General features: G+C 40.0%; 3 protein-coding genes across 3 annotated transcripts; 2 read left to right on the forward strand and 1 right to left on the reverse strand.

The window, feature by feature from the left end:
* Positions 1-420: 420 nt before the first annotated feature.
* Positions 421-2,619, reverse strand: LOC116417120. The gene is made up of 3 exons (XM_031928368.1): positions 2,568-2,619; positions 1,407-1,499; positions 421-1,302 (listed from the first exon to the last, which is right to left on the reverse strand). Exons 1-3 carry the CDS (start codon positions 2,617-2,619, stop codon positions 710-712), a joined length of 738 nt encoding a protein of 245 aa, XP_031784228.1. The 3' UTR covers positions 421-709.
* A 1,589-nt stretch (positions 2,620-4,208) lies between these two features.
* On the forward strand, positions 4,209-5,858 carry LOC116417121. The gene has a single exon (XM_031928369.1). The coding sequence runs from the start codon at positions 4,209-4,211 to the stop codon at positions 5,856-5,858; it is 1,650 nt and encodes a 549-aa protein (XP_031784229.1).
* A 36-nt stretch (positions 5,859-5,894) lies between these two features.
* On the forward strand, positions 5,895-8,021 carry LOC116417122. The gene has a single exon (XM_031928370.1). It carries the CDS (start codon positions 5,895-5,897, stop codon positions 8,019-8,021), a length of 2,127 nt encoding a protein of 708 aa, XP_031784230.1.
* The last annotated feature ends 11,213 nt before the right edge of the window (positions 8,022-19,234 follow it).

Genomic DNA, 19,234 nt, shown 5'->3' on the forward strand with positions numbered 1-19,234 from the left:
CAGAATTTTCAGAAATGAATTTATATATATTTAAATAAATAAGGTTATTGTCTTTTTATTATTTATAAGGTATTACATATTAGATTTCGGGTACATTAATGCATGGATAATCAAACGTATTCAATATATCGATAACTTCAAATTCCTCTTCAGCTAAGTTTTCTGTTAAATACAAATAATTGCTGTCATCTTTTAACATATCAACAAGAAGTCTAGCAGTGTAATCTTTCTCTGTATTGACTACTAAATCGAAATGAGTCCATAATGCTATAAAATGAAGTAAAATAACTTAAATTACATTATACCTTACTAGCCACCTAATCGTTTATAATTGAACGAACTTCAAATAAACCTCTTTTTTCTTACTATCTTTTTGTTTTTATCAACATCTGTAACATTTTCTTCAACTGTATTCATATTATCAGCTTCTACACCAGTATTTATTGTTTCCCACGTTGTCTTATACTCTGATTTTTGATTTGCACTATGGTTAAACTAATTGTATATTTCCCTACATAAAAATTCAACGTTTGCTGGAAAGTGATTGGCGGCAGCTGAAGCAGCGTTGTTCAACGAGTGGCAGATACATCTTACCAATTGTAGGTTTTCATTAAATTGCGCTTTCAACAGCGCATAGACAGAATACTTATTACCGCAAAGATTCGTACCTCCGTCGGTACCTAAACCGATCAAATATTTCAAGTATAAATTAATTTTTTTTACAATACTCAATAATTGCATAACATAAAGTGTTAGCATCTGCTTTTACGACTTCAATTAAACTTAAATAAGCAGTAACTATCCTGTTTTGCTTATGGCTAAAATACTTTATACAAAGACACAGAAACTTCATTGTTGCAACATCAGTTGATTCATCAACGATCAATGAGTAACCCCAATCACCAACATCTTCAATCAGCTCCTGTAGCATATTTGGTGCAATTACGTATTTAATTAAATTCCTACATTTTGTTTTGTGTAATCTAAGATCTTCTATTACCTTCAAATCTTTCAAAATTTCACTTAAATGATCTACGCCTCTTATGCTCGAATGCGTTGCAATGTAAGCTGCTAGTATTAAGTCCCTTTCATGATTTTCTTTTTTCTTATCTGTTTGTGTTTTGCAAACTGTAGTTATTTTCGGTTGATTTTCAGCAGCCAAACTCTCAAATAGTTTTACGTGTGAATCTCTTTTGCTGTGAGCTTCTAAATCTGTTGGATGGGCTCGAAGAGGTTTACGGCAGAGTTTACAAAACGCTTGCTGATTAGCATTATGATTATCTCGATTTTTTACCAACCAACCTATAAATAAAACGCGCAAGCATATAGTATTTATTTCAACTTTTCTTTCACTGTAAATTATGCTTATATATCAAGACATTATACGTTTAGTAAAATTATTTTACCTTTCGCCCAAGTCTCGTTTTCCCATGACGAATTATACTTATATACTCTGACTTTCTGGGGCTTGGTGGCAGGTTTTGTTTTTACTGAGACTGCTTTTTAATTGTCGGCCATTTTCTTATTTTTGCATTGTACAAAATAGCACAAAGGCTATAGCCGGGTTACTATGGTGAAATGGCCCGCTTGGAAAATGTATATATGTTATATACCATTCGATGGGGGATAAAAAAAACTCCCATAGCCAAATTTTTAGCTCTCTGCCTAGTGCGCATGCGCAGTAACGTCGATAAACGTGTTTTTTTGATTTTATTTTTTTCTGAAGTCCCTATAGGATAAAAATTTTTTTAAAAATTCACATTGGTTGTTCCGTCGAGACCCGAGGTGTAAGTTCCGCCGTGAAAACGGTGTCGAGCGAACTCAGCGAGGTCGACGTAGAGCATGTGGCTCCATCTCCCGTGCTCGAGTTGAACAAGCGGAGTCGCGACTTGCCGCGCTCGCCGGCAGCGCCGCCGGCCTCGTGTCGCGCGCGGCCGGACGAGCGCCGAGTCAGTTGACGATAAGACGCCAAGCTTGACAGCTCGTGCAGTCAAACTAGCGAACGATCGAACGACACTTTGGCTCTTTGGCGAATTCGTCCGTACGTCCATCGAGTGTTTCTGGTGCTGGTGCTTGTGCTACTCTCTATCTCTCTCTCTATCTCTCTCTCTCTCTCTTTCTCTCTAAATCTCTCTCCTTCGTCTCTTTCGCTGCCTGCTACTCGCGTTCGGCTCGCGCCCGGTTCCGCGAATCGTATCTCGCGCGCGTCGAAACGTGCAAGTCGGTAGAACTGCGCTACCGACTTGAGTCTGTGGAACTGCGCCACTGACACGAAGCGAAGATTCTCTCTGAGAATCGCACGAACATGACACACACACGAACACGACACACATTCTTCTTTTTCTTCGCAGCTTGTAAAATATTCGAGAGGGGTTTTATGCCTCACGGCTTTCCCCTCTCAATTTGAGCGCGATTAAATACTCTCGATTTTCGCTCAATCGACTTCTTTATTTCTCCCACACCTCACTCCTTGCGAACTCGAACACACACAAAAAAAGCGGGAATATTCGCCTCAGAATATTTCGCGCGCGACAATTCATGGTGCCTCCTGTGAGGTGTGGATCGACAGTTCGGCCAGTCAGCTAAGGACAAAGGGTTCATCAAGGTTCCCCAGGTCATCGCATAGACGTCTTCCCCTGGGGTCACCTCTCCAGCTGCCGCTTCAAGGTCAACGCATTGTCAACGCAACAGAAAAGATAAGTAGCGTTTATCTTTTTCAAAGTGACTCTACGCGTGTGTGAATTTCGAACACAGCGCGGCGTTTGTTTGACTTCGCGCGTAAACACGAGGTCGCGCGTTGCGGCGAGCGGCAAACCGTTGTTGTGCCGGACGAGCGAATTCCGAGAATCTGAGCGCGTCGAGACACGTGCTCGCGCTTCAGTCCGTATAAGGGATTTCGGTATTTATTATTTAGCGTGCGTATTCACTGACTACTAGGCAACATGGACGCTTTAGTGGTACAGTGGAACAACCAGACCGAGCAACTTAGGGATTTATTGACAGACCTGTCGATAGTTATTAAGTCGAAATCTGCTGTTCTTCACGAGTGTAAAGCGCGCATGGAGGAAATCGTCATGCACTACAAGACTCTCGGTAACTTATTCTATAAATTAGATGCAGTCCACAAGGAAGCCGAGAGGGAGAAGTTCAATGACTTGAAGAATTTCTACTTCAAGGTAACCGCGTACATCCGATCCGCCGAGGATAAGCAGAGCAAGACTCTCGGTAGCGATACTACCGTTCCGTTAGGGCATTCGACTCTTCTAGACATCTCTCGATTTTCTGGGTTGCCGACTATTGACTTGCCGAAGTTTGATGGTCGTCTAGAAAAATGGAACGCGTTCAAAACGACTTTCAGGAACGAGATGGTGCGATTGAATATCGACAACATCACAGCGTTCCACTATCTAAAAAAGTCGTTAGTCGGAGCAGCCGCTAATTCGCTCCACATCTTGGATCCAAGCGATGGCAGCTACGATGAAGCCTGGCGACTTTTGGGCACGCAGTACGAGCACGTTCGGCTCATTGCTGCTTCTCACATTGACGCAATTTTATATTATCCTGTCATCACGGAGGTCTCCCATCGATCGCTAAAGGACATGGAAACTTCGGTCCGGCAGCATCTGGCAGACTTAAAATCTCTCAAGGTCGTTCCTTCCGATTACTTCGTGATCCGCACTCTCGAACGAGCATTGCCCACTAACATCAAGGACAAATGGATCAAAAGGATGTCCATCGATGCAATTCCCGATCTCGAGTCGTTTTTCAGATTTTTGCAGGAAACTAGCAATTATCTATATGCCCAGGAAGGGGAATCCAAGGACGCCAAGACTTCAGCCAAGCGGACGGTGGCGCAGAGCGAGAAAGGGACCAAGTTCCGGCGAGGTAACGGGCAAGCTCGAGCGCTTGTAACGAGCTCGTCCATTTCCTGCTACTATTGTAGCGGCAAGCATACGATCTATCGGTGTTCGTCGTTTGCTGCGTTGTCCGTCCAGCAACGATGGGATGCTGTGAGGACGAAAAAACTATGTAGGAAGTGCTTGCGAACGCACGAAGGCAAATGCGAATCCCGCAATTGCAAAAAATGCGACAAGGATCACAATACGCTCTTGCACGAGGAACGAAAGACAGATTCCTCAGGCAAGAAGCCGTGACTAGGCGTAGGAGTCCTTAGCACCGTGTCCAGGGCTCTCCAGTCTCAGCTCATGATGAGTGCTGTTGTTTTGATTAGAGATGCCGATGGGGCGTACATAGAGGCTCGCGCGCTCCTGGACACGTGTGCAAATGCGAACTTTATGACCGCGGATTTAGCTAAACGATTGCGTCTCCCTACTAGGCCTTGCTCGATTCCGATCGGAGCAATTAACGACTTGCGAACTACCACGAAACATTGCGTCGATGCCCAATTTAAAGCGTTACATTCGGACTTTAATAAGCGTTTAACTTTCCTCACCGTTCCCAACATAACTAGCGTCACTCCGGAGGAACCGTTTCCTCGCGATTCGATCAGGCTACCCAAGAACATCAGGTTAGCGGACCCTCAATTCCATCTCCCTCGACAAGTCGACATTTTAATTAGTTCTGGAGCAACGTTGTCCATGCTTTCTATAGGTCAAGTTAACTTGTCTAGGGAAGGAAGCGAGTTATATCTTCAGAAGACTCAGCTAGGATGGGTGATCGTTGGTGGTATTGACACCGACAAGATTTCAACGGTGTCGTGTCATCTTTCTCAGTTAGAAAAGCAGCTGGTTCAATTTTGGTCTCTGGAAAAATGCTCCAGTCCGGTTGAGCAGGCTGACGACAGGTTAGAATGCGAGAAGTGGTATGTCGACACCACGGTTCGACTGTCTAACGGACGGTACATGGTGAGATTGCCGTTTCGGAACAAGGACCCGGTACTAGGGGACTCGAGGGCGCAAGCTCTCAAGCGGTTCCGGGGATTGGAACGGCGATGCAGCCGTTCGTCCGGCATGATGGAAGAATTCAGTCGTGTCTTTCAGGAATATCTCGATTTGGGTCATATGTCTTTGGTGGTCGACGAGAATGACTCGGAATATTATCTTCCATTCTTGATTGTCGTTAAGATTTTGAGCCTTACTACCAAGTTTCGAGTCGTTTTCGACGCATCCGCTAAGTCGTCGTTAGGTGTGTCTTTAAACGATCTGTTGTACGTTGGACCTACGATTCAGGACAAACTTTACGTTCATCTAGTAAGGTTTCGATCGCATAGGTACGTTCTCACTGCTGATATTGAAAAGATGTATCGGCAGATACTTATCCATCCCGAGGATCGCCGATACCAACGCATTTTCTGGTATCGCGACGGGAAACTACAGGTGTACGAGTTGAACACAGTTACGTTTGGCGTATCTTCTGCTCCATATTTAGCGATTCGAACTATTCATAGGCTCGCGGACGACGAAAGCGCGCAATACCCCCGAGCGGCCGAGATTCTCAAGAGGGATATGTATGTAGATGATCTGCTGACAGGCTCAGATTCTTTAGATGAGATTTTGAAGGCGCGTGATGAGATAATCACCGTCTTAAAGCATGGTGGATTTAACATCCGGCAATGGGCCTCTAACCATAACCATGCATTAGATAATTTAGATGAGAAGGTTCTGAGCTTGGCACCAGATGGCGAGGACGCGGTTTTAAAAACATTAGGCGTTTCCTGGGCCTCTAAACGCGACGAATTGGCTATCGTAGTCAAGCCCGTAGAAATCCCCCCTAACGTAACTAAACGCGTAATCTTGTCGGAGATTGCGAAGATTTTCGACCCAGTAGGTTTAGTAGGACCGGTAGGTTTGCACGCGAAGTGGATCATGCAGGAATGTTGGAAGGAGAAAGTTTCTTGAGACGAATCAGTTCCACAGAGTTTGTTTACGCTTTGGATGGACTTCGCGAGTCAGTTGTCGTCTCTCTCCAGCGTTTCTGCACCACGCCATGTAGTTTGCGTTAATCTCTCGCGCATAGAAATTCACGGTTTCAGCGATGCGAGCAAAAAGGGCTACGGCGCTTGCCTGTACGCTAGGTCCACCGATAAAGACGAAAAGATCACTGTGCGATTGATCTGCTCCAAATCTACAGTCGCCCCTTTGAAAGAGCAGACCATTCCCCGTTTAGAATTATGCGGAGCCGTGATCCTTGTAAGACTTCTTTTAGAAACTCTTCCAGCTTTAGAATTTTCCATTGACCGGATCGTTTTATGGTCCGATTCCACTATAGTCTTACATTGGTTACGGAAATCCCCGCAAGATTTGAAGCTATTCGAAGCTAACAGAGTACGCGAAATTCAAGAATTAGGAGAGCGCGCCAGTTGGCGATACGTCCCTACCCAACACAACCCAGCTGACGCTTTATCCCGCGGGCAACTCCCGAAAGAATTCCTGCGAAACGAAACGTGGTTTACCGGGCCTACTTGGCTACGGCAAACGGAGGCTTCATGGCCCGCGAACATCGTCGAATCGTCTCCGGATATACCCGGATTGAAAAAAGGAGTCTGTCTCTTCGTCGACAGTGCTAAGGATCGCATGTTCCTATCGCGTTTTTCTAAGCACCGCATGATGCTTAATGTCGTTGCAATATGCTTACGATGGCTTCCTTCGGGCCGACAGTACCGAGGAGAACCCATCACGGTCGCGGAGAAACGCGATGCTGAAACCCGCGTGTTTCGAAGCATTCAGCAGGACGCGTTTTCCGATTCAATTGCATGCTTGACGAAGGGTATTCAGGTGAAGGGGTCGCATATTGCGGCACTTAACCCGTGTTTGGACGCGAATGGAGTTGTACGTGTGGGAGGACGTCTGAAGAATGCAGATATCCCTATAGCTAGTAAGCACCCCATACTATTGCCTTCAAGGAATCATGTCACGGATTTGATCATCCGTGAAGCTCACGAGTCGAACTACCACTCCGGTGTTCAAAGCACTCTTTTCTATTTGCGACAACGTTTTTGGTTGATTGACGCAAAAAATCAGGTTCGTCATGTCATCCGCGAGTGTGTCACGTGTATTAGACACAAGCCCCCTCCAATTCACTGCAAGATGGCAGATCTCCCGACCGCTAGGGTCACCGAATCTCACGTTTTTTCTCACGTAGGCGTAGATTTCTGTGGTCCCCTTTCCATTAAAGAGAAAAAGCGATATAATCGTACAGCCCTCAAGGCGTATGGGTGCGTTTTCGTATGCATGGCCACAAAAGCGGTGACCATAGAGATAACCAGCGATTTGACCACCGAAGGTTTCCTAGGCGCGTTCGCTAGATTCGTAGGACGTAGAGGTATTCCCCAGCATGTATACTCCGACAACGGGACCAATTTCGTTGGGGCCAACAACCAGCTTAGGGAACTTTTCGCACTCCTCAATTCAGAAGAGTTCAAATCTAAGGTGAATGCCAAAGCTCTTTCGTTAGATATTCAATGGCATTTTAACCCGCCCTTATCTCCGCATTTTGGTGGTTTATGGGAGGCCGCGGTAAAATCATTTAAGCATCATCTCAAACGCGTAGTGGGTGGGCAACTTCTCACATTCGAAGAGCTCTATACTCTCGTGATAGAGATAGAAGCAATTTTAAATTCTCGACCCCTCTGGTCAATCTCTGCCGACCCCAATGACCCAATAGCGTTAACCCCAGCTCATATTCTGATAGGTAGGCCTATTACAGTTCTGCCAAGCGCTGATTTAACATCTATTCCAGATAATCGACTGTCCATTTGGAAGTTCATCACCAAAGCCCGACAGGACTTCTGGAAGCGGTGGCAGTTGGAATATCTCCACGAGCTCCAGCAGCGTCAAAAATGGCATGACTCTACTGGAGAACTACGGAAAGGAATGGTCGTCATCCTCATCGATAAAAATCAGCCTTGTACGCAGTGGCAGCTGGCAGTCGTTCAAGAGGTGCACCCGGGAACCGACGGACTCGCTCGAGTCGCCACCGTTCGAACTTCACGAGGGACTCTGAAGCGGAACATCACTCAGCTGTGCCCTCTTCCCACGTCTTCAACGGAAGAAGCTGAATGAATTATATATATTTATACTCACATACATACACACTCAATCACATGTACAACCGTCGAATGTACACCCTCTCGAACGATGATTTCGTTTGCTCGTGTTACTCGCAACGGGGGGAGAATGTTCCGTCGAGACCCGAGGTGTAAGTTCCGCCGTGAAAACGGTGTCGAGCGAACTCAGCGAGGTCGACGTAGAGCATGTGGCTCCATCTCCCGTGCTCGAGTTGAACAAGCGGAGTCGCGACTTGCCGCGCTCGCCGGCAGCGCCGCCGGCCTCGTGTCGCGCGCGGCCGGACGAGCGCCGAGTCAGTTGACGATAAGACGCCAAGCTTGACAGCTCGTGCAGTCAAACTAGCGAACGATCGAACGACACTTTGGCTCTTGCGAATTCGTCCGTACGTCCATCGAGTGTTTCTGGTGCTGGTGCTTGTGCTACTCTCTATCTCTCTCTCTATCTCTCTCTCTCTTTCTCTCTAAATCTCTCTCCTTCGTCTCTTTCGCTGCCTGCTACTCGCGTTCGGCTCGCGCCCGGTTCCGCGAATCGTATCTCGCGCGCGTCGAAACGTGCAAGTCGGTAGAACTGCGCTACCGACTTGAGTCTGTGGAACTGCGCCACTGACACGAAGCGAAGATTCTCTCTGAGAATCGCACGAACACGACACACACACGAACACGACACACATTCTTCTTTTTCTTCGCAGCTTGTAAAATATTCGAGAGGGTTTTTATGCCTCACGGCTTTCCCCTCTCAATTTGAGCGCGATTAAATACTCTCGATTTTCGCTCAATCGACTTCTTTATTTCTCCCACACCTCACTCCTTGCGAACTCGAACACACACAAAAAAAGCGGGAATATTCGCCTCAGAATATTTCGCGCGCGACAATTCATTGGTGTATTTTTATGTCATGAATAACTGCAATTTTTTTGGGATTACATAACCTCAAATATCGGATCTAAAAAAATTATTAAAGTTTTCAATCGATATTTTGACCCCCTTGTTTTTGAGGTGCAACTTTTTAAGTAGACTTTTTTTGTGTACTTTTTCCCGTTCTTTACGATGGCACTAACGTTTTTTCCTTAAAAATGGTGGCACAACTCGATTTGAGCCAAAAACTGATTTTTTTGCCATTTTTTCACGTTTTTAGCTGGTTATGTTACAATGTAGTTACTAAAGTGACTCCTTTTGAGTAGTTTTGCATATCTTCCCATGAAAACATAATCAAATGAAATATTTTGTTCGCTCCAAGCCGTATTTTTTATATTATCTTACGTTTTCAATGATGGTCTTATCAGAATTTGAGGTAATAAAGGGTTTCTCTCTATATATAAAAAGAATATCGCCGCTGTCAGTGTCTGCTTTTCTCTTTAACCTAAAAATGCCCTCATTTGAGTGATTTAACGCCGAAAAAGGCCATTTTTGGTACCATGTAACCCAAAACTAACCTAAAAATGTCATAATGCAAGGGTTTTCACGCAAAAAAGCCTGTTTTTAGCTAAACATAGCCTTGAAATCGATCGTTTGAGGGTACTTTTGGCGTCTTGTGGTCTTAAAAAGGCCATATTTGGCTTATCTGCCTCTACTTAATTGATTATTCAAAATCTATTGACAGTAATAATTATCAGGTAAAAAGGAATTGAAGTTAAGTATGTTCAATTCGTACAAAGTATAATTTATTATCTTCATAGGCTATTTAAAATATATTATGGAACGTATACAAGTAGCTTTTTAAAAATAACGAATGTTCACAATAGAAAAAATGATTCACTCATCATTGTCACTATCTTCATCAATACACACTTCAATTTGATCATTAAGAAACATTTTAGACAGAATTTCAGCTGGTCGTATGATTTTTGATAAATATCTTCCATGTGAAAGATAATAGATTATGGCAGCAATATGCGCACAACATCCTATAGTACGGTTACCGTTAGCACAATCACAACAGTGTCTTAAGATGCTAGAATAACCAATACCATTTGGTTTATACTCAACGAAACATTTGTATTGTTTTCTGTTAATATGCCTGGATTGAACTTCAAGTTTGAGAATATTGTTAGTCTCTTTTGAATATCCAATCTTCAAATTATTATCTGCGTCAAGCATTTCCGCTAAGTAAGATATTGTCTGTTTAAGCTGATATGTTCCTGTAAACAGAATTTTCAAATCTTTTATTGTTAATTCAGGAAAGTCTGGTAAATCATCCGAAGTTATTATTTTAAATGGTAGTTTCCGACGACTCCATCTTTTGTCTGCTACTAAAACTGCTAATGTATTTTCAACATTTTTTCTAGATTGCATAGCACTAAATATTTCATCTTGCATGTCTTCATCAGAATCTAGGCGTTTGCCAAACAAGTTATTTAAGTAGCAAGAAATTTTACAATAAGATCCAGTATTTTTCACCATTGTATTATCAAGTTTGTGATCTAATAACCTATATTTTTTCTTTTGAACTCCGTGCACTGCTTCAACAACCCATCGCAGTTTTGTAGTGAATCTTGTTTCATTTGATTCTTGCGTAGAAAGTTGAGATTTTGAACCTTTGAGTGCAGGCATCAAAACAATATAACCCATATTTTCTAATTTTTGTTTAATGTCCCTGAAACCTCTATCCAGTATAAAAATGTCCCCTTGGCGAAGAAGTTTCTGTAAAATATTCTGCTTCTCTTCCAATATTTCAATCAGTATTGTAGCATTATTTTTATTTGCAAGATATGGACCTAACTGGTCAACAACATAACCATTAGTAGTACATATAGTAAATGGTTTAGTCAGAGGAACTTTTTTTTGGCCTGAATAAGATTTTCTTTGGTACTCGTTATTAGAGCTTTTTTCATGCCTTATATAAGTACCATCAGCAATCAAAATAAGTTGTTTACCAGGATGTAATTTCTTTGCCATATTAGAAGTTTGATTTTCAATCAATTCATTTCTGTCTACATTTTCTAATCCAAAGTGTTTTGATAGTAAATCTTTTTCGAAAGATAATAATACTGATTGACAAAAACGAGATACTTGTTGTTCGCTTTCAATGTCAAATATTGTAGAGATGAGCGAGTTAGAATTCCCAGAGCGCATTTTGAATAAAAATACGACAATGGCTTGTGTCGCTGTCCTTACACAGGAATTCTTCAGAGAAGTGAGTTGATCTTTAAGATAATTAATATTTTCCCACGTTAATCCCGTAAAAACTTTCAATTTTTTTTCAGGCATGGAAAATTCAGCTACTGTATCTAATAAAGTTTCGTCTGCTTTCATTGATAATTGACTCAAAAATTGTAGTAATTCATCAATATATACCGTACTTGTAGTGGAAAAAATATTAATTTTATTTAGTTCATCTTCATAAAATCTTTTTTTAATTAAATGTGTGCAACAGCATCTATTGCCATGTGGAATAAAAACATTCATTTTACTATAAACTTGAATTCGGGCCTCTAAAGGAACTAATATATTATTAGTCTGTTTTTGGTACCCACAAACAAAGCAATATTTATGTGTCGCAATCTTCCTTTGAATAAGTAATTCCGTGGTTGCTCGTACTTTTTGTTCCTTTATTGTGTATACAGATGATTGTGTACTTTCCTGAGATGATGAAGTGACAGTTAGCTGAGAAAATGATTCAGAAACATTTGAATCTTGAGACGAAGCAGTTGCTGGAACATTAACCTTTTTAGGTTTAGAGCTTGATATGTATTTGGCTAATCGCTTTCTACATGAATCACAAATTACATCATGGATGTAAATATCTTTATTTGATAATTGTTTAGCATATTCGATTTCAACTTCAGATACGATTTCCTTTTCTCGACCAATTGATTTTCTAATATAAATATTACACATGGCACATCTTCGATCATCGCGTTTCCTGATGTTATCTGACTCTTCATTACTATTAGATGCCATATTTATTTAACCATTAGACAAGAAGATCACTTCTGAAATAATAAAATATAAATATTTTACAATACATTTAAAAATGCTGTTAGTTAGTTTTTAAAAATCTAAAAAAATTGTTTGCCTTTTTTTAAATTAAAAACTAGAATGAATAATAAATATTACAAAAATATTATAATCTAAGTTCTTGTATAATCCAGTTTTCTCAGTAGCTTTACATGAAAAGTAAAAAAATAATATTGCCTAGTAAAAGTGAAATAAGTTGTATTTCATTTATAAGTTTTTTAAGCAAATAATTTTTTTTTGTCATAAAAACTGTATTGAAGTGCTTGCACCTAGTGATTTTATAAAATCAACAAACCTATGAAATTATTATATTCAATTTGTTTTTTTGTAAAAATATGTTCTTGTATCTAGACATGAATAATAGTGTATTTTAAAATAAATAAATAATGTTGTTTTTAATGATGTTTCATATACGTATGTGTTTAAAGCATAGGTTAGCTTGTGTTTACTTTATTCATTTTACATTTTTTTAACTTAAAAGTTAATTGACAATTAATAAGTTCGCATCCTATTAGTTCTATTTTTCATTTTTATTATTTCTCATGTATTGTTTTTATGTAAAACCAAATATTTTTTCTCATCTCATAATAATTAACTATAGTAAAAATCACATCATATATAGTCATATGCAGATATTTATGTGCATTTTTTATTAATTTGACAGTATTTTATACATAAACAAATTAATTATTGTTCAAGACTTTCTATATTTTATCAATTTAATCATACTTGTATAATTAATATACCGCATTACATCAAAACATGCAACTCATCAATCGTCAAATCCGTTTCTAGCAAAAGTTTATTGTCATATTTTATTCAAATGTTTTTCCTTCTTAATTTTATTTAGTTAATAGTTTCAACAACTTTATGTTTAACTAATTTCTCATTTTACTTTATGTGATTAGCCTAAATTGGTTAAGTTAAATAGATAAAGACTCGTTCCCCTTACATGCATTGTACGTATATCTATATCTATAGGATTGAAAATTCATTTTTATTAATTACTTTTTTGTTAGCTTATTGATTTAAAATCTGATTGCTATTTTTGTTTTAGGATAAGATCGGATCTTTATGCGAGTACTAAAACAGTTTATAATTTAATGTTGGTTTAAACTTTTGATTTTATGCAAGAATTTAATAACGTACACATCATGTTTTTCTTATTTAGCGTATAAAAAGGTCTAATAATTATCTGTTATTATTATTACATTATTATATTATTATATTATATTATTATATTATTATATCATATTATTATATTATTATATCATATTATTATATTACTATATTATCTGTCATTATTTTTGATACAATTACTCTTAATACTACAGAATTTATAATAAAAATTTTATTTTTCTACCCATTAATAAGTCTTACTCTGCATATACCGGTAAAATACAAGTGTATTTATTATAAATACATGGGAGATTTTTTATTTATCAGTAGGTTGGTTACAGTATTTTTTTCAAAACTCAAAGTGTCGGCATAAAAATAACATTTTAGATATTAATAATAGGTTTTGATTTTAAAGAAGTTATTTAACAAAATATTAATTTATTGTGTAATATGTATTAGAAATACATATAACCCTAATATCAAAGCATATAATCTGTGATGTCAAAACTTTTGAAAAACTGTTAAATCTTCATTTTTTTAAAAGATATGTAAAATATATAGTACTCACTTTAAATATACAAGATTGTTAGTTTTGAAGTAAACAGCAGAAAGATTTAAAGTAGCCGCGTCAGCCTTCGGTTCCAACTAACTCCAATGTATTTGAAAATAAATACTTAACTACTTTATTATTTTTTCTAGTATTGCTATCAATTATCAGTCAAAAGCCGAAATAGTAAAAAGAAAAATCGAAACAATTTTTATTTGCTAGATTTTAATTTACTTTAAAAGTTATAAACTTATACTAACAGCGTTTTCACCATTCACTTGTATTAGTATATTATGGAGAAAGTACAATTGAGTCCGTCGTCCCGTACCGACCTCGGGACATACCGTCTGAAATAAGCTGTTTTTACGGGATTGGCTAATTCTGTACCGTCGATTGGGTTATCGAACAGAATTAGCCAATAATATAAAAGTGACTTACTTCAGACGGTATGTCCCGGGGTCGGTACGGGACGGGACGGGACGTATTGTACTTTCTCCCTTATATAGACAATTGTAAGAAAAAAAAAATTAGTTTTGAAAAAAACAATGTTGGCCATTGGTTTGCGCATCGTTTAATTAATTAAGAAATCAAAATACTTTATTTGTTTATGCTCCTGATAATTCTTAATTTTATGATTGACCATTCACTACGCAGATCGTCTGCATTGCAGCCGCCGCGTCAACCGCGCGGCCAAGCATAACCTTTTATTATAAATAAAAATAAACAATAAACAAAAAAGTGCGACAGAGACAATACTTTCGACCAATCACAGAACGTTTAAAAAGAACATAACATTAGCCATCAGTTTTATAATAAGGTGATATCACAATTCTGATAAGACCATCATTGAAAACGTAAGATAATATAAAAAATACGGCTTGGAGCGAACAAAATATTTCATTTGATTATGTTTTCATGGGAAGATATGCAAAACTACTCAAAAGGAGTCACTTTAGTAACTAAATTGTAACATAACCAGCTAAAAACGTGAAAAAATGGCAAAAAAATCAGTTTTTGGCTCAAATCGAGTTGTGCCACCATTTTTAAGGAAAAAACGTTAGTGCCATCATAAAGAACGGGAAAAAGTACACAAAAAAAGTCTACTTAAAAAGTTGCACCTCAAAAACAAGGGGGTCAAAATATCGATTGAAAACTTTAATAATTTTTTTAGATCCGATATTTGAGGTTATGTAATCCCAACAAAATTGCAGTTATTCATGACATAAAAATACACCAATGTGAATTTTTAAAAAAATTTTTATCTTATAGGGACTTCAGAAAAAAATAAAATCAAAAAAAACACGTTAATCGACGTTACTGCGCATGCGCACTAGGCAGAGAGCTAAAAATTTGGCTATGGGAGTTTTTTTTTATCCCCCATCGAATGGTATATAACATATATACATTTTCCAAGGGGGCCATTTCACCATAGTAACCCGGCTATAGCCTTTAGTAGTACAATTCAAAGTCACAAATATCTTGACGAAATCACTGATTTTTGAACTTTGCCGCTTACCAATGCACAAACACACACGCAGATGTATTATAGCCGTCCGTTGTAAGTGTAAGTCGTGACAACAAAGGACAACGTATTTGTGTGCACGATGCACGTATAGACTTGTCATGCATGTGTCTGTTCGTCCTTTTATATGTGTATAGGTTATGGGCGTTGCTAACAAATTTGGGATTGCTATATCGGTCTTTCGTTCTCGCACGCCATTTAAAACGCTGGTAAGTAAAACGCTTCGCAACTTCGCAAGCCTAGCTGAAATAGCCTATAACATAGCCAAGAAAGTACTAATATAGCCTAAAAAATCGCCCTCGCCATGATTGAAAAACATGTCGCCAAGATAAGCGTGAAATCGCCGTTTTGGCTACAAATAGCCGAAACTGGCCACACTGTCTTTGCAATCATAGGTATTTTGCAGATTACCAGCTTCCTAGTTCACGTTAGCTCCAAAAGCTACGAGAATCTTGGCGAGCTTAGCTCGTCGCTTAACGAAGGCATACCACAACGGCGGAAGTACTCTGCTTTCATCGTGCAAGTATTTGTTCGGACTAAAGCCATATCCCAGTAAAAGCTTTAACGCCGTCTTGTTGTTTTTGAGCAATGCTAAATTAATCAAATTCACTTGATTACACTGGCCAAAAGATCGATCGAGATCCATCAGTTTAGATTAAAACTTGCTTATATCCAACTACACCACGCTCCCCGAGCTCAATCAATTATTTAATCAACACCTTGGCACATAGAAGGAAGGCGAGCGAAGCGAGTATAAATCAAAAACCAAGGTGCTGAAACCCAAATACACCACGCTCCCCAAGATCAGTAATTTATTTAGTCAACACCTCGGCACATCGGAGTAAGGCGAGCGAAGCGAGAATAAATCCAAAACCAAGATGCTGAAACCCAAATACACCATGCTCCCAGAGTTCAATCATTTATTTAATCAACACCTCGGCACATCGAAGGTAGGCGAGCGAAGCGCGTATAAATCAAAAACCAAATTGCTTAAACCCAAATACACCACGCTCCCCGAGTTCAATCATTTATTTAATTAACACCTCGGCACATAGAAGGAAGGCAGTCGAAGCGAGTATAAATCAATTACCAAGGTGCTGAAACCCAAATACACCACGCTCCCCGAGATCAGTAATTTATTTAATCTACACCTCGGCACATCGAAGGAAGGCGATCGAAGCGAGTATAAATAAAAAACCAAGGTGCTGAAACCCAAATACACCACGCTCCCCGAGTTCAATCATTTATTGAATCAACACCTCGGCACATAGAAGGAAGGCGAGCGAAGCGAGTATAAATCAAAAACCAAATCGCTTAAACTCAGCCACCCCATGCTCCCCGAGATCAGAAATTTATTTAATCTACACCTCGGCACATCGAAGGAAGGCAATCGAAGCGAGTATAAATCAAAAACCAAGGTGCCGAAACCCAAATACACAACGCTCCCCGAGATCAGTAATTTATTTAATCTACACCTCGGCACATCGAAGGAAGGCGAGCGAAGCGAGAATAAATCAAAAACCAAGGTGCTGAAACCCAAATACACCATGCTCCCCGAGTTCAATCATTTATTTAATCAACACCTCGGCACATAGAAGGAAGGCGAGCGAAGCGAGTATAAATCAAAAACCAAGGTGCTGAAGCCCAAATACACCACGCTCCCCGAGTTCAATCATTTATTTAATCAACACCTCGGCACATAGAAGGAAGGCGAGCGAAGCGAGTATAAATCAAAAACCAAGGTGCTGAAACCCAAATACACCACGCTCCCCAAGATCAGTAATTTATTTAGTCAACACCTCGGAACATCGGAGTAAGGCGAGCGAAGCGAGAATAAATCCAAAACCAAGATGCTGAAACCCAAATACACCATGCTCCCCGAGTTCAATCATTTATTTAATCAACACCTCGGCACATCGAAGGTAGGCGAGCGAAGCGATTATAAATCAAAAACCAAATTGCTTAAACCCAAATACACCACGCTCCCCGAGTTCAATCATTTATTTAATTAACACTTCGGCACATCAAAGGAATGCGAGCGAAGCGAGTATAAATCAAAAACCAATGTGCTGAAACCCAAATACACCACGCTCCTCGAGATCAGTAATTTATTTAAACTACACCTCGGCACATCGAAGGTAGGCGAGCGAAGCGAGTATAAATCAAAAACTAAGGTGCTGAAGCACAAATACACCACGCTCCCCGAGTTCAATCATTTATTTAATCAACACCTCGGCACATAGAAGGAAGGCGAGCGAAGCGAGTATAAATCAAAAACCAAGGTGCTGAAACCCAAATACACCACGCTCCCCAAGATCAGTAATTTAGTTAGTCAACACCTCGGCACATCGGAGTAAGGCGAGCGAAGCGAGAATAAATCCAAAACCAAGATGCTGAAACCCAAATACACCATGCTCCCCGAGTTCAATCATTTATTTAATCAACACCTCGGCACATCGAAGGTAGGCGAGCGAAGCGAGTATAAATCAAAAACCAAATTGCTTAAACCCAAATACACCACGCTCCCCGAGTTCAATCATTTATTTAATTAACACCTCGGCACATAGAAGGAAGGCGAGCGAAGCGAGTATAAATCAAAAACCAAGGTGCTGAAACCCAAATACACCACGCTCCCCAAGATCAGTAATTTATTTAGTCAACACCTCGGCACATCGGAGTAAGGCGAGCGAAGCGAGAATAAATCCAAAACCAAGATGCTGAAACCCAAATACACCATGCTCCCCGAGTTCAATCATTTATTTAATCAACACCTCGGCACATCGAAGGTAGGCGAGCGAAGCGAGTATAAATCAAAAACCAAATTGCTTAAACCCAAATACACCCCGCTCCCCGAGTTCAATCATTTATTTAATTAACACCTCGGCACATAGAAGGAAGGCAGTCGAAGCGAGTATAAATCAATTACCAAGGTGCTGAAACCCAAATACACCACGCTCCCCGAGATCAGTAATTTATTTAATCTACACCTCGGCACATCGAAGGAAGGCGATCGAAGCGAGTATAAATAAAAAACCAAGGTGCTGAAACCCAAATACACCACGCTCCCCGAGTTCAATCATTTATTGAATCAACACCTCGGCACATAGAAGGAAGGCGAGCGAAGCGAGTATAAATCAAAAACCAAATCGCTTAAACTCAGCCACCCCATGCTCCCCGAGATCAGAAATTTATTTAATCTACACCTCGGCACATCGAAGGAAGGCAATCGAAGCGAGTATAAATCAAAAACCAAGGTGCCGAAACCCAAATACACCACGCTCCCCGAGATCAGTAATTTATTTAATCTACACCTCGGCACATCGAAGGAAGGCGAGCGAAGCGAGAATAAATCAAAAACCAAGGTGCTGAAACCCAAATACACCATGCTCCCCGAGTTCAATCATTTATTTAATCAACACCTCGGCACATAGAAGGAAGGCGAGCAAAGCGAGTATAAATCAAAAACCAAGGTGCTGAAACCCAAATACACCACGCTCCCCAAGTTCAGTAATTTATTTAGTCAACACCTCGGCACATCGGAGTAAGGCGAGCGAAGCGAGAATAAATCCAAAACCAAGATGCTGAAACCCAAATACACCATGCTCCCCGAGTTCAATCATTTATTTAATCAACACCTCGGCACATCGAAGGTAGGCGAGCGAAGCGATTATAAATCAAAAACCAAATTGCTTAAACCCAAATACACCACGCTCCCCGAGTTCAATCATTTATTTAATTAACACTTCGGCACATCAAAGGAATGCGAGCGAAGCGAGTATAAATCAAAAACCAAGGTGCTGAAACCCAAATACACCACGCTCCCCAAGATCAGTAATTTATTTAGTCAACACCTCGGCACATCGGAGTAAGGCGAGCGAAGCGAGAATAAATCCAAAACCAAATTGCTTAAACCCAAATACACCACGCTCCCCGAGTTCAATCATTTATTTAATTAACACCTCGGCACATAGAAGGAAGGCGAGCGAAGCGAGTATAAATCAAAAACCAAGGTGCTGAAACCCAAATACACCACGCTCCCCAAGATCAGTAATTTATTTAGTCA

Source organism: Nasonia vitripennis (genome assembly GCF_009193385.2).
Source record: "Nasonia vitripennis strain AsymCx chromosome 4 unlocalized genomic scaffold, Nvit_psr_1.1 chr4_random0006, whole genome shotgun sequence".
Classification (NCBI taxonomy): domain Eukaryota; kingdom Metazoa; phylum Arthropoda; class Insecta; order Hymenoptera; family Pteromalidae; genus Nasonia; species Nasonia vitripennis.